Source organism: Elephas maximus, chromosome X (assembly GCF_024166365.1).
Source record: "Elephas maximus indicus isolate mEleMax1 chromosome X, mEleMax1 primary haplotype, whole genome shotgun sequence".
Lineage (NCBI taxonomy): Eukaryota > Metazoa > Chordata > Mammalia > Proboscidea > Elephantidae > Elephas > Elephas maximus.
The window spans coordinates 162,980,194-162,996,822 of NC_064846.1; the positions used below are offsets into that span (position 1 = coordinate 162,980,194).

Below are 16,629 nucleotides of genomic sequence, written 5' to 3' on the forward strand. Positions count from 1 at the left end.
ATTTGTTATTTAGCTACAAAGTGACCGCAGGGGTTAGTTTCGGTTCAAGTTTTGAAGAGTATCTCAGGGCAGTAGTCTCAGGGAGCCATGCAGTCTCAACCAGCCCGTTAAGTCTGTTTTTTTTTTTCCTTTCAAATTAATTTAAACAGCCACTTATGGCTAATGGCTACCATTTTGTATAGCACAGCTTTACATCATAGCCTTAGGAGAGCAGACATTTCCACGCAATCATCATGTCCTTATTATTTATAATAGTATCTTTGGGTCTCCATTGGTGAGTGATGGGAACTTGTGATTTTGAATTTCATACTAGATTTTTAGATCATTTGATAAAGCATCTCATTAAAAGCTTTGAAGTTATCTTTACTTTCTCAGATGAAACTTACTTTATTTCATCACCTTCAGCTTGATGTATACAGCAATTAAAATGACTTCTCAAAGGCAGGAATACAACACACTGTCCATGCTCTGTTGCATAGCAATTTTGGGATTGAAGTTGCCCAAACTATGTGCTTCCATAACTGAAAATGAATGTAGTGTTGGAGAATTCTGAATGGGGGAAGGAATTTGGAATCCGAGAAAATTTCTACCCAGAGTTGGACGTCTTGCCCACTTAATTCCTACCATTGCAAAACAGGACCTTTCATAAACCTGGCAAAAACTACTCTTCTGCTCCTCTTCATCCAGGTGAACTTGAGTTGCTTTTATAGGGGCTTGTTGTTAGTTGCCGTTGAGTAGATTTCGACTCATGGCAACTTAACAGCCCTCAAAATGAAAATAGCTCAGTTTTTCCCACCAATGATGTAAGTAGTATATGCTCATTGCAAAAGGTCACACAATACAGAAGAGTATAAGGAAGAAAATAAAAGCAGCTTGAACTCTTGCCACTTTGAGTCATAACACCATTAACATGTCGGAAGACCATTCTTTTATCCCATAGAGACTTCATCACAAGCGATGAGTTAGCAGACGTTGAATCTGCGTGCCAGCTTGGTCATATGGTGCTATGACTAATATCCATTAAGATCCAACTTCAGGGGTGACTAGAAATGGAGTTGTACTTGCTGTATTCGTAGGCACAGCCCTCTGGGTTTCTGGTGTATTGGTTTATCTCAAGGGGTCCTTCCCAAGGGAAGGAAGAGAATACTTTGTAGGAAATGGCCTGAAGTCATCTAAGAGAAAGAATGATGGGGACTAGTGTAAAATCTGAGGAAATTGAGCCATCATCAGCCTGCCAGGGCCTTCAAAGAGCCCTGGTAGACTTTGGGAAAGCAAAATTCATCTTGCCATTCAAAAGTTTTTGCTTAACTTTGCTCACTCTAACACCTTCCACAAATAAAATTTCTGATCACTTACTAAGTCAGATGTGTTCACAATTTGGAATTCGGCTCAGCAAATGGATAGTGAAAGTAACTGGCTATGATGGTGACAAGGTGAACAGTCTCCTTACCATTTAATAGGAGCCCTGGTGGTATAGTGGCTAAGTGCTTGGCTGCTAACCCAAAGGTGAGCAGTTCAAACCCACAATCTGCTCTGTGGGAGAAAGCTGTGGCAGTCGACTTCCTTAAAGATTACAGCCTTGGAAACCCTGTGGGGCAGTTCTGCTCTGACCTCTAGGGTCGCTATGAGTCGGAATCGACTGGATGGCACTGGGCGTGTGGTGGTGGTGCCACTCAGTGAGTTTCCGTATCCAAAGATAAGACCTTTAAAGCAGTTTCGTGTTTGTCTGCTTCAACTGCATCATGATTGTTCTCATTTCAGATCATCCCTATTTTGTTGGTGTCCAATTCCATCCTGAGTTTTCTTCTAGGCCGATGAAGCCTTCCCCTCCATACCTGGGGCTGTTACTCGCAGCAACTGGGAATCTGAATGGCTATGTGCAACAGGGATGCAAACTGTCATCCAGGTAACCAGCTGCCGTCTCCTACCAATACTCAATATCTGAGGCTTCTCATAGGATTTAATATTATCATAGGACTTTTTTTTTAAAGTGAAGAATCACGTTTTTCTCTTAACAAGCACAATTTTTTTTCTCTTAATGAAAATAATTTGGAAACCCTGGTGGTGTAGTGGTTAAGTGCTACAGCTGCTAATCAAAAAGTCAGCAGTTCAAAGCCACCAGGTGCTCCTTGGAAACTCTATGGGGCAGTTCTACTCTGTCCTGTACTGTCGTTATGAATCGGAATCGACTTGACAGCGATGGGTTTGGTTTGGGTTTGGTTTTGGTTTAATGAAAATAATTGAATCACTTGTATGGTAGTAATGTGTCACTTTCCCAAACCATGCTAGCACTGGGTATTGTTTTAGAAACGCTTGTCATTTTGATGAGCCCTGGTGGTACAGTGGTTAAGTGCTGGGCTGCTAACCGAAAGGTTGGCAGCTGAAACCCACCAGCTGCTCTACGGGAGAACGATGTGGCAGTCTTCCGTGAAGATTTACAACCTTAGAAACCGTATGGGGCAGTTCTACTCTGTCCTATAGAGTTGCTATGAGGCAGAATTGACTCCACGGCAGTGGGTTTGTCATTTTGGTAAGTGAAAACAGGGATTTTCTTTTTTTGACTTTGTGACTAGTAAATATGTATGAACAATATGTTTATTGGCTATATGTTTTATAAATAGCTTGTTCATATCCTTTACCCTCCTTTTTTTCTTTTTGCTATAGTGTTCTTTTTCTTACTGATTAGTAAGCTCTTTATATATAAAGGAAATCTTTTCTTAGGTTGCACATATTTGTTCAAAGTGATTATGTTTTTCTTTTAAGTTGCTAATGGTAGTTTTTATTTTCCCTACAGAGTTTTAAATATTTGTATAGTTAAATCTTTTACTTTATGGATTCTGCCTTAAGGCCATGCTTGAAAGTTTTTTTTTTCTCTCGAAAGGTTATATAAGTAATAATCCATTTTTTTTTCCTTGAGCACTTTTATGGTTTCGATTTTAAAGTGTAAATCTAGAACCTATATGGGCTTTATTTCTAGTGTAGTGTGTAAAATACGGATCCCCCAGGTTGTTAGTAAGTTGAGTAATATGGATTTGTTTCAACAGATTTCTATTTTGTTCCATTGATGATTTCATCAGTTATACCTGAACCTTTTCCACCCTTTTCGTTATCATAGCATTATTGTAAATCAAGCCCTTATCTACCTACTCCCATTCTTATTTAAAAATAATGTTTTTATGTATTTCACTATTCTTTCAGGTGAACTGGAACATGATTTTTTAAAAATCAGGTTCAAATAAAAATCCCTTTAAAAGTGGAAGGATCCAGCCAGAATGTCATAGATTTAAAAAAGCCCAGTTGCCATGGAGTCGGTTCTGACTCATGCCAACCTCGTGTGTGTCAGAGTAGAACTGCACTCCATAGGGTTTTCGACAGGTGATTTTTTTGGAAGTAGATTGCCAGGCCTTTCTTCTGAGGTGCCTACTAGGCTCTGTGGTTCTGCATAAGAGATTTCATATGAAGAAGAGGTTCCTATGCTCTGAGGCTGCACGGCTTCAGCGGCAGATTGGCAGTTCCAGTGTGGTCCCATGTTGGATGTGAGCTGTGACCCTTTTCAGCCGCTTGATAGCCTCCGTTATTTCAAGTTCTCAATTAGATGTCTGGGAGAAAAAATTGAGGCCTGACAAACATCAGCTAATACAGCAAGTCTAATCTGGTTCATATGGACTGCCCACCTGCCTTCTGTATGGGCTGCTGGTTCCCACACAGGGGGTGGTGGTCTCTGGGTCAAGCTTACTGGCAGTTTCTGAGAAAGTCACTTGCTAGTGACTTCTGAGCAAGACACAGTATGTCTCTCTCAGAGAAGAGGAAAGACCTCTTAACAAAACTCCAGTGCTGGTATTGGAGTTATAGTGGGCTAGTGGGTCTTCTGGTAGTGAGAGGATTCCTATGTATGAACCACAAACTGGCGCATCCCTTAAGGGCAGGCACCATCTTTTTTACCTTTGTCTTTCTAGCTCCCTAGCACACAGGCCTTGTTTATTACCAGGTAAAGTAATAAATATTGGTAGCAGTGGAGGATGGATGTTATGGATTGAATTGTGTCCCCCCAAAATGTGTATCAGTTTGCCTAGGCCATGATTCCCAGTATTATGTGGTTGTCCACCATTTTGTGATCTGATATGACTATCCTATGTGTTATAAATCCTAACCTCTATGATGTTAATGAGGCAGGATTGGAGACAGTTATGTTAATGGGGCAGGACTCAAGCTACAGAATTAGGTTGTATGTTGAGTCAGTCTCTTTTGAGACATAAAAGAGAGAATCGAACAGAGAGGATTAGGGACCTCATACCACCAAGAAAGAAGAGCTGGGAGTGAGCATGTCCTTTGGACCTGGGGTCCCTGCACTGAGAAGCTCCTAGACCAGGGGAAGACTGATGACAAGGACCTTCCCCCAGACTGACAGAGAGAAAGCCTTCCTCTGGAGCTGGCACCCTGAATTTGGACTTCTAGCCTCCTAGACCGTGAGAGAATAAATTTCTCTTTGTTAAAGCCATCTACTTGTGGTATTTCTGTTATAGCAGCACTAGATAACTAAGACAATGGATGTAGTCCAGTCTAATCTTGGCACGGAGTCCCTGGGTGTTGCGAACAGTTAATGTGGTCAGCTGCTAACTGAAAGGTTGGAGGTTCAAGTCCACCCAGAGGCACCCTGGAAGAAAGGCCTGGCAATCTAAAAAAAAAAAAAATCAGCCACTGAAAACCCTATGGGACACAGTTTTGCTCTGACACACGCAGGGTCTCCATGAGTCAAACTTGACTCGACGGCAACCGGTTTAATCTTGACACATTGCAGGGGTTTTCCAGCCAAGAATGGTGACTGTGAATTAATCTCCTGAGAGACACCAGGATTCCAGAGGAAGCTTGCACTTCAGCTCCTCTCTGCCCAGCTCATGGGGTTAGTCAGCATTGGAAACCAATGCTGGCTTTGATGGCCAGGATCTAATGTGAGCTGAGTTGGGCTGTATTTCTGTCAAATGGATTACTGCCTCTAATCAACCCTAAGCAAATGGGACAAGGAATATGAACCCTGGAATTATGTCGTCCTTTCCCAGAAATTGGCTCTGATGGTATTGAACTGGGTGGCACAGGTGCAGCTGACACCTTAAAGCAGAGACTGTAAAAATCCTTGGCTTTGACTAAGTGCACCTGAACCATAACGTCTGCATTCTGCCTAGTGGGGAACATTGATCTTTTAGTGCCTAGGAAGTTGTCGTAAGGATGTTGTTTTGGAATCTATAGCTGGTGAGCTAAAGTCCCAGCTGCTCTGTTATCTGCAGAATGGCAGGGCTTATGAAGGCTGAGTCTACCTGGTTTTAGACTTGTGGTGGTGTGTTCAAGAGGCATAATAGTTTTAGGGTAATTTTTTGAGGTTTTTATAGGCTCTTTAAAAGTATGTGCAAAAGTCAAACAAAGAATCTTGTTTTGGGGGTCCCCAAAACCACCCACACATTTGCTGATTCGCTAGAAGGACTCAGAATATAGTTGTACTCATGGCTAAGAGTATAGTGACAGCGTGAGCGTACACAGCTGTATCAGTAAGGGGAAAAGACACAGGTGGAGCCTGGAGAGATCCATTTGCAGGCTTCCTATGCTCTCTCTCTGCTGTGAGAGGTCACACGGAGCTCACCCGCCCTCCAGCAGTGAACATGCATTCCATCCTTCTCCCAGGGAAGCCTGTTTAAGACTCAGAGTTTCAGGTTTTTCCTGGAGGCTGGTCACATAGACCTTCTCTCCTTCTCCCAGGGAAGCCTGTTTAAGACTCAGAGTTTCAGGTTTTTCCTGGAGGCTGGTCACATAGACCTTCTCTGCCTAGCAACCACCAAAATTCCAGACTCCCAGAAAGATTGCACGTAAGAGCTTTCTGGGGCAACCAGAGAGCCCCATGTGCTAAAAAACCACCTATGACATTTAGCTTCAATCCCTCTTTCCTTTTCAGTTGCTTAAAAATGGAATTCCAGACAGAGATTAGGTACTTTGTCTCTAAATTCTAAAGAAATGACATTCCCCCGCAAGAGCCAAGAACTCAAAATCACAAGCACCTTTGTGTATTCTGGAAACAGGTGGCATAGTGGTTAAGAGCTACGGCTACTAACCAACAGGTCAGTAGTTTGAATCCACCACCTGCTTTTTGGAAACCCAGTGGGGCAGTTCTACTCTGTCCTATAGGGTTGCTATGAGTTGGAATCAACTCGACAGCAATGGGTTTGGTTTTTTGGTTTTCGTTTTGTATGTTTTGTTTAGTACAAGCTCCTAAATTTTTTTCTTAGAATCGCATGAAGCTGTCTCATTCTATTAAACTTATATGCCAGCAAGTCCATGCAAATCTGTGTTTACCTTTTTATACAAGGGGCAAATCATGTTTAGACAACAGAGAAGATCTCAGCAAAGAATTAAGATGGTTTATTTAATAGACCATAATTTCCCAGTGGACTCATTTATTCTAAAAGTGATTTACTAGACATACACAAAAAGAGCTAACACAGCAGGCCTGAGGCTGCTATCTTTAGAAGGACCTGTTTACAGGGTCAGACATTTTTAGAAGAATAGCTCATTGGGGCTATTGTGTCCTTTATAAATATGCATCAGGAGGCATGTAAGGCCAGGTCGTCCCACTCTAAGTTCATCACTTGGTTTAGGTAGTGGCTGTCTGGATGTCTCCATTATAAAGGTCCATTTCCTCCATTTTGGGTTTTAAAATACCCTCCCCCAACTAAAATGAAGCAGGGCTCCTAGGAGAAATGGTTGATTCCAGATCTGGGGCAGGAAAAGTACAAGATCAGCCTGGAATACCTTGTGTATTTAAAGCAAGGAAGGACTAAAACACTAATGGGGTCATGTTTGTTACAAAGTCAAAGAATCCAACTCAAAGGGGCACCCACTGACCTTGGACAGTTTGAACATCAAAAGGAGTAATGGCAGCATTGGATTATTACACATTACACTTTTTTAAAATTCCACGAGTCCATAATGATACTAAAAAAGGGAAAAAAGCAAAGTCAACCAAAAATGGAGAGGCAACCCAGCACCCCCTACCCCCCGCACAATAGGCAATTCAAATAAGGCTCATCTGTGGATGCCAAAACCATTGGGTGAAAGAAAGGTTGTGGAAAACAGGATATCCATATGTTCTCAAAGCCTTGTCGTAAATTCATTACTAATTACCAAAGTCTGGGCTTGAACTTAACACATTGTGCGTGTTTTTCCAAGCTGCATAACGGTCATAACATTTAATGGTTGTGTGCCTCAGGACTCACGCAACATACTGCATTTCTAAAAGTTTATTCTAGCCCAGCCACTGTGCTGGGTGCTAGAGAATCAAGTGCTAGCTGCAGAAGAACACGGTCCCTGTCCTGGAAGACTCCTCACGTACTGTAACAGTCCCCTCAGTTTTGGAGGTGACAGACAACTTCCAAGAGTGTGATGAGAGCTGTGGGCCCACTTCCTGGGAAACTGCACAAACACAGAAATTTGCATGTCGTTTTCTGGTGTTCCAAACCTCAAAGCTCTCCTCCCCCGCCCCATCCTTAGACTTTCCTCTAGGAGTCCTCAGAGCCCAGTCTAGGAAGGGACCCACACCCGCAAGTGCTCCATCCCAGGAGCACAGGAAATGCTGGATTAGAGGTCGTTCCTGTTCTGTGGCCGCACCCAAGGGGTGCTTTCCGTTTCTCAGATTTAGGGCTAGCATTAGGATAAACATCATCCCCACAGTGGCCCTGGCTGGAATCCCATAAGTAAGCAAGCTCAGATTGCTTCTCCCTCACCCCGCCCCCATGTCTCATAGTCAGCAGGCCCTATAGATTCCTATTGTTGGAATTCATCTCGTCCTTCAGGATTTTCTGTCATGGCTTAAGGAGTGTGGCCAACCTTCAGAGTGTGGGGTGCACTGAGATCAAAGCCAGCTGTTTTATTTCCCTAGCTGGGTGCCACCTTGCTCATCCTTGCATCAGTTTCTTTATAAAAACCAAAACCAAACCAAACCCACTGCCGTCAACTGATAGTGACCCTAGAGGACAGAGTAGAACTGCCCCGTAGAGTTTCCAGGGAGCACCTGGTGGATTCGAACTGCCGACCTTTTGGTTAGCGGCCATAGCTCTTAACCACTACGCCACCAGGGTTTCTGGTACCCCCTTCACATGCTAGTAATGAAGATGAAGTTTTGTTCTAAGTGCAAGGTGCCTACTGTAGGAACTTAAATGGGAATTATTATTTTTATTATTTTGACCTATTATTTTATTTTAATTTTTTAAAATTATTATTAACTTTACCTTAGTTCAGGTCTCCTTCATCTCTTGCATTCTGCAAAGCCTCCTAACTGGTCTCAATGCCTGCAGCTTTCCTTCTCCCAATCCGTATTCTAAACTACTGTCAGAGTGATCTTCCTATAGTCTATGGAAGCTTAAACCACTCATAGCTTCCCTTGGCTTACAGGATAAAATGCACGTGAAGCCGTATGGGGCAGCTTTCTGTCCTCTGAACTCCCCAGAGGATTTTGTGCCTTTGCGTCGGCTCATGCTGCTTTCTTGGCCCTTGACAAACATCAGTGGGAAACAGCAGACTGTGCCCTGTGAGGATGCTAGTTCACAGGACCATTGCTGACGGTAGCCCTCAGAGGGGAAGAACAGCCTTCCCATGGTTTATGCTAGCTGCCATTGAGTCGGCCCCTACTCGTGGCAATTCCCTGCGCAACGGAACAAAAACACTGCCCGATCCTGCACCATCCTTATGATCACTTTCAGGGTGAACCATTGTGATTCATAGGGTTTTCATTGGCTGATTTTCAGAAGTAGATCTCTAGGCCTTTCTTCCTAGTCCGTCTTAGTCTGGAAGCTCTGCTGAAACCTGTTCAGCATGATAGCGACACACACGCCTCTACTGCCAGATGGATGGTGGCTGCGCTTGAGGTGCATTGGTCAGGAATTGAACTCAGGTCTCCTGTGTGGAAGGGAGAATTCTACCGCTGAACCACCATGGAGTATGCTCCTTCCCTCTGGTGTGTACTTATCCAAGTTGGGTGGCACTGCCTGCCCTTTGACTTGGAGAGTCCCCGGCATGAATCTAGGTTCCGTTTCCAGTACTGTTTCAAACCTGCAGTCACCTTCCTTTTTTACTTTTGGGCCACATGGCCGATGTTGCCAGGGGCCATTCTTGTAATATATGGTGCAGATATTTTGTCTCTGTGGGGACAGTATGGATGAGTACAGTGTGTGCAATGGATTGAATTTCTGGGTCTGACAATTAATGGGAGTTTCAGTTTCCTAGTGCTGCTGTAACAAATACCACAAGTGGTGACATTGAAGAACAGAAGTGTATTTTCTCACAGTTTGTTGTTAGGGGCCGTCGAATTGATTCTGACTCATAGCAACCTGGTATGACAGAGTAGAACTGCCCCATACGGTTATCTAGGCTGAAATCTTTAGGGAGCAGATTGCCAGGTCTTTGTCCTGCAAAGTAGCTGAGTGAGTTTGAACCACCGTCCTTTCGGTTAGCAGCCAAGCTCTTAAACATTGTGCCACCAGGGCTCTCACAGTTTAGGAGGCTAGATGTCCGAATTCAGGGCACTGGCTCTGGAAGAAGGCCCTTTCTCTGTTGGCCATGAGGAAGAGTCTTGTCTCACCTTCTGTAGCCCCACTTTCCTCTGTTGCTTGACGATCCTCACATGCTCTGTCTTCCCTCGTTTGTGCTGCTTTGTCTCTGTGTCTATGCTGCTCTTTATCCCTTTCATCATGAATAAATTCTTTTTTTTCTTTTGGTAATGCCTGTTTTTTCACTAATGGAATAGACGCTGAATCATGGTTTGTTGGTAGTTTTTTATTATTTGAAAAATGAGGTGCCAATTGCAGGCAGAACATATCAGTCCCATGCTCCATGAAGCACATCACACATATGTGGGACGTATAGGTCCCATGGTGCGTCACACTTCCTGGTTATACTTGAGCCATAAAGTATGTTACTCAACTTCCCAAAAATACACAGAAATATACATGAAATACTAAATAAACATTGCCCTTGCTGCACATAATTGTTATCGGTTTGATTTAGAGTGAGCCATATCCGTACCATGTTCCATGAAGCGCACCACACAGGTGGGCCGTATCGGTCCCGTGGCCTGGGAAGTGCATCAGAGACTGTTTTCACCCCAAAAATAATACACTGACTTGAATATTTCTGAATGCCGGTAACCGTACCTTCCCAATAACACAAAGGAAATAGTAAACATACTTACGCAAGCCTTATCTCTCTGTACAGAAGCCAGAAGACACAAAAGTTTTACACAGTCGCTCCTCCGGGTAGCATCCTCTCATAGGAATGGCTCTGAACACTCAAATGTAGCGCACACCAACTTCCTTGTTTTTTAGGCAGTTGCACCAGTATCTCTTACGATGCCAGAATGTACTAACGTGGCTCAAATGCCTGCCAATAAACCTCCAGGGGCGGAAAATGTAACACAGGCATCCGTGGCCTGTGGTCCATGAAAGGGTTATATAACATGCCCGATGCTGATAATGGCTCTGTTAACGTAACAAAGAAAATCCTATCCCCAAATGGATCACATCCACAGGTGTAAGGGTTAGGATTCCAGCACATGTTTTGGGGGGGGACACAATTCAACCCATAACACTGGGTAATTTTGGCCTAGTCACCACTCTTAAACCTCATGACCCTCATCCTTGGGGTTGCTGTGAGGAGCAATTGGGATGGGGCTTTGTGAACTTTAAACTGATATAAAAATACTACTGTTCCGGAACGCTTTGTTACAATTCAAGCAAAAGTGAACAGAAAAAAAAAAAATTCTTTTTTGTTTTCTTCTAAAACCGTTCTATTAAATACCTTTCAAAAGAGTTTCCCCTGTGATCCCTTGTCTTCAACTCCATACACGGAGGTTTTTTTCTGTTGGAGTATTGTTAATAAACTACATTTGAGCACACCTCCCCTTGGGGATTAAATGTAGGTTCAAAGGTGATCAAACTTGGCTGCAGTGTTGATGATGAGGTAGCAGCCTGGAACAGAGTTAACAGTAACATGGACTGCTATGCTTTTAACGCCCTGCCTGACTGTATTCTACAGTTCACTGTAAATGCAAAAGGGATTCAGTGTGTATGAAGTTTTCATTCCATTGCTCTTCTATTTTATGGCTTCCAGGGGCCCTTTGAGAAGAAGGAAGCATAGCAGCAACAATGCTTTGGGGAAAACTGAGTGTGTGGCAAGCCTGTTTGAAAACATACTTTTTCATCTGAAACGGATTTTGATAGAAAGAATTACAAGAACTCAGGCATGCTGGGAATCCTAACTATGCCACTTAAAAATTTGAAATTCAGACTACTTTCTGTTAATGGAGAAGAAATGGTTTAAGGGCTGCCTTGGGGTAGCATGGAAACCCTGGTGACGTAGTGGTTAAGTGCTATGGTTGCTAACCAAAGGGTTGGCAGTTCGAATCCACCAGGTGCTCCTTGGAAACTGTATGGGGCAGTTCTACTCTGTCCTATAGGGTCGCTATGAGTCGGAATTGACTCGACGGCACTGGGTTTGGTTTTTGGTTCTGAGGTAGCATAAAAGGTGGGGTGAATGAAGTGTTACTGTACCCTTTCCCTGGCGCCTTGGGATATATGTTTTCTCACACTGGGAATTTACTAGAAGCCATGAGTGCTTGGACAGACAAACTTGGCTATGGCAAGCCTTTTGTCCAAGAACCACACATCGACCATTGCAGTCAGGACTTGTAGGTAGAACCAGTGTTGTAAGGCTAGCAATTCCCATGTGTTGCTGGTGATTTTGACCTGTAAGAAATAAAAAAAAAAAATTTTTTTGAGAAAACTTTTTAAGAGAGACCTTGCATTATTTTGGGGGCACATGCATGCATGAGAGATATTTGCTGTGATATTAATTAACGGTAGGTAGCCAGGCTTTTTAAAAACTTTTTTTTTAGTGTGCTTTAGGTGGAAGTTGACAGGGCAAATTAGTTTCTCATTCAAAAATTTATACACAAATTGTTTTGTGACATTGGTTGCAATCCCCACAATGTGTCAGCACTCTCCCCCTTTCCACCCTGGGTTCCTGTGTCCACTTATCTAGTTTTCCTGACCCTTCTTGCCTTTTCGTATTTCCTTTTGGGCAGGTGTTGCCCATTTGGTCTTGTATGCTCGATTTGAAATGAGAAGCATGTTTCTCATGTGTATTATTGTTTGTTTTATAGGCCTATCTAATCTTTGGCTGAAAGGTAGACTTTGGGAGTGACTTGCAGATCTGAGTTAGCAAGGTATCTGGGGGTCATAATCTCAGGGTTCCTCTAGTCTCTGTCAGACCAGTAAGCCTGGCCTTTTTTTGGTGAATTTGAATTTCGGTCTATATTTTTGTCCCGCTCTGCCTTGGATCCTCTATTGTGATCCCTGTCAGAGCAATTAGTGGTGGTAGCCGAGCACTATCTAGTTCTTCTGGGCTCAGGCTGGTGGAGGCTGTGGTTCATGTGGTCCATTAGTCCTCTGGATTAATATTTTCCTCTGTCTTTGGTTTTTTTCATTCTCCTTTGCTCCAGACGGGATGGGACCAATAGATGTATCTTAGATGGCCACTCACAAGCTTTTAAGACCCCAGATGCTACTCACCAAAGTAGGATGTAGAATATTTTCTTTATGAACTATGTTATACCAATTGAACTAGATATCCCCCTAGACTATGGTCCCTAGCCCTCAGCCCCAGTAACTTGGTCCCTCAAGGTATTTGGATGTGTCTAGGAAGCGTCTATGACTTTGCCTTGGTCGAGGTTTGGTGACTTCCCCTATATTGTATGTTGCCTTCCCCTTCACTGAAGGTAACACTTGTTTACTATTTAGTTAGTGATTTTTTAGACATGGCCATGAGGACCATTGCGTGGTGATTGTGAATCATTTATTTTTTTAAATCAGCCCTCTCCAATAGAACTTTCTGCAATGATAGAAATACTCTCTAACCTACACCATCTAATATGGCTGTCACTAGCCGCATATAGCTATCGTACACTTGAAATGTGACTAGTGTGAGTGAGGAACTGAATGTTAACTTTTATTTCATTTTAATTGATTTAAATGTAGATAGCCACTGTGGCTTTTGACTACCATAATGAACAGTGCAATTTTACACCTTTCCCCACCTCAAATGTAACAAGACACACATGAGTAGGTCTGTATTCTGCCACTTCAGTGGTATGTTATACAATTCAACGTGGAAGACTCTCATATCTGATTAACTCTCCCCACTGAAAATTTTATTTTTAAAAAGACAGGTTAGTCTTAAGAGGGAAGGAACCCTTGGTGGTGCAATGCTTTAGCGCTCTGCTGCTAACAGAAAGGTTGGCAGTTTGAATCCACCCAGCAGCTCCGTGGGAAAAAGACCTGGCAATCTGCTTTTATAAAAACTACAGCCAAGAAAACCCTATGGGGCAGTTCTACTCTGTAATACGTGGTTGCTATGAGTCAGAATCGACTCAACAGCACCAAGCAACAACAGCCATGAGTCTTAAGAGGAAGCTGAGAGGTTTTGATTTAAGTGAAAATACACCCAGATGAGTCTGTTTTGTGTGAAACAAAAATAGACCCCCAGGTCACAGCAGCACAGAGTAGCCACTCCTACTTTATCACATATACAGGGGCCACTGCTGTTCTGCGGGCAGATGACGAGACACATTTTAATTCTGGCAGCTATTCTTTGTTTAATGCCTTAAAATCAGCAAGTTTAGAAGCAACGCCTACTTTGACATGTCTATTTTATAGTTCTTCCTCAGGTCTCTGAACACATCTGAGAGGAAATTCACGAACCCAGTAATTAACCTTGGAAGTGAATGAAGTAAAACCGAACCTCACTCTGTCAGACTCAACATGTGCCCTTTTGGTGTGTTGGCAGAGTTTGGGGCAGACAGCCGTCACATAGGAAAGGAAAGCCATGAGGTTAGAAACAGATCCACCAAGTCCACTTGCTGATGTTGGTGGTAGGGACTGTTGTCCAAAGGTTGTTATGGTTGTTAGCTGCTGTTGAGTTGGCCCCTGACTCATGGCAACCCCATGCACAACAGGATTTTTAGAAGCAGATCACCGGGCCTTTCTTCCTAGTCTGTCTTGGTCTGGAAGCTCCACTGAAACCTGTTCAGCACCCCAGCAACACGCAAGCGTCCACTAGCAGATGGGTGGTGGCTGCCCATGAGGTACATTGGTCGGGAATCGAATCCAGGTCTCCTGCATGGAAGGCACTGAACTGCCACTGCTTTCTGCCCAGAGGTACATGGCTAAAAGTAGTCCCAGAAGGAGTGTGAGAGGGAGGATGTGAGCCCACCCTCCTCTTCCCTGGGGAAAGCAGGGAAGGAAGTGAGTTTAAATTGGACACCTGAGGAAATGGAGTTCCCTCGGCCCTTTGCCCCTTCCCAGTGGCAGTGTCCTCCAACATGCTTCTATGGGCCCTGGTGCCCTGCTGCTGCGCAGCTTTCCTCTCAGCTAGGGAGGTGAACGTGACTTCCAAATCCCTGTCCTTTGCCAACTCTGTGACATGAAATGTTGCATAGAACCAGGAAGGATCTACATCTGAGTAAGAGTAGTAAAGACATATCAACTTTTTTGGCCTCTTTTTTTTTTTCTTTTTCACATTCTTCAGTTATTCCTATGTTTTCTTTATTGGAAATCTTTTTGTAACAGCAGAAGTGACTTTTCCTGAAGTGAAGTCTAACCAGATTGGTTTTAAGGATATATTGACTTATGTGTTTATCTCACATATTTTGTCTTTTCTGAAAATTCTTAATCTTCTCTCTCTCCTCTCCATATTCTAACCCCTACCTATTTTTCTGGTATTCTGTCCAAAAGCCAGGGAGGAGAGTGAGCAGGCCAGGGAAGGTACAAACCAGAAAACATAGATTGCCTTTTATGATTTATTTATTGATAGTCAGTATATTTAGAGTAAATCTTTGTTTTCAAATATGTCAGCATAGAGTTTCTCCAGTCATTTCCTCCTCTTTAAAAAGAAGTAAAATTTTACCTGTTACGGATTTAAGACTTTAACAGCTACAGATCAGCAAAAGCTTGGACAAGGTTTGGGATGGTAAGGCATAAAAATCCTCCTGGCAGTGCTGTTTTCAGAGATCAGGAGAACTCTGGCCGGTCTCGTGGAGCTGATCAACTTGCTGACATTTGGAGCCAAGCCATGGAAACTCCACACCGAGCCCACAGCTAGAGTGAAAATAGAATTGCAGGGCTGTCTCATGGGAAAGGTGGATTTTTTTTTAATAATTTTTTTTTGTGCTTTAAGTGAAAGTTTACAAATCAAGTCAGTCTCTCACACAAAAAACCCATATACACCTTGCTACACACTCCCAATTACTCTCCCCCTAATGAGACAGCCCGCTGTCTCCCTCTACTCTCTCTTTTCATGTCCATTTCTCCAGCTTCAAACCCCCTCCACCCTCTCATCTCCCCTCCAGGCAGGAGATGCCAACATAGTCTCAAGTGTCCACCTGATCCAAGAAGCTCACTCCTCACCAGCATCCCTCTCCAACCCATTGTCCAGTCCAATCCATGTCTGAAGAGTTGGCTTCGGGAATGGGTCCTGCCCTGGGCCAACAGAAGGTCTGTGGGCCATGACCACCGGGGTCCTTCTAGTCTCAGTCAGACCATTAAGTCTGGTCCTTTTATGAGAATTTGGGGTCTGCATCCCACTGCTCTCCTGCTCCCTCAGGGGTTCTCTGTTGTGTTCCCTGTCAGGGCAGTCATGTGTTGTAGCCGGGCACCATCTAGTTCTTCTGGTCTCAGGATGATGTAGTCTCTGGTTCCTGTGGCCCTTTCTGTCTCTTGGGCTTATAATCACCTTGTGTCCTTGGTGTTCTTCATTCTCCTTTGGTCCAGGTGGGTTGAGACCAATTGATGTATCTTAGATGGCTGCTTGCTAGCATTTAAGACCCCAGACGCCACTCTTCAAAGTGGGATGCAAAATGTTTTCTTAATAGATTTTATTATGCCAATTGACTTAGATGTCCCCTGAAATCATGGTCCCCAGACCCCTGCCCATGCTACGCTGGTCTTCAAAGCATTCAGTTTATTCAGGAAACTTCTTTGCTTTTGGTTTAGTCCAATTGTGCTGACCTCCCCTGTATTGTGTGCTGTCTGGGAAAGGTGGATTTTTTAAGGGAACCCAACAGGATGACATGTATATCAGTCCTCAGGCTGATGTTGAATACTACATGTGACTCTGGAGGTAGTTGGAACATCCTGTATAGTTCTAATTTGAAAACAGCATAATTGTGCATATTTAGTTCTCAAATCCTTGAACCTATGAGAGTGTTCATACGAATGGAGAACTCACGCTGCTGACCCATAAATCATAGTGACACTATCTGAAGCAGATAAGATTTCAAGGCAAGGTTAGAGAATACATTAACTATTTTTTTTCTGTGCACTGTTGGGTGTTTCCTGGGTCTTAAGCCAACATGCATGTCCTTGTCCTAATGATCACCAAGTTCAAGCTCCTTGTGGAGTTTTCTGACCGTGGGATGACTGGCTCATCCATAATGGAGGAGCATCGGTGATCCTCACACACACAGGCAGAACACAACCTGCCGCTGAAGAAAAGGCTAGCACTTGACAAATGTTATCAGTGATCTGCAGCGACCTTCAC

The 16,629-nt window shown here is 43.5% G+C and overlaps 1 protein-coding gene across 3 annotated transcripts in view; it reads left to right on the forward strand.

Moving 5' to 3' along the window:
* Positions 1-16,629, forward strand: part of CTPS2 (CTP synthase 2) — a 107,075-nt gene that overhangs the window by 87,025 nt on the left and 3,421 nt on the right. For all 3 annotated transcript variants that reach the window (XM_049873379.1, XM_049873378.1, XM_049873380.1), the window contains exon 17: positions 1,762-1,906. In XM_049873379.1, the coding sequence (XP_049729336.1) occupies positions 1,762-1,906 (145 nt within the window). The remainder of the gene's footprint in view (positions 1-1,761; positions 1,907-16,629) is intronic.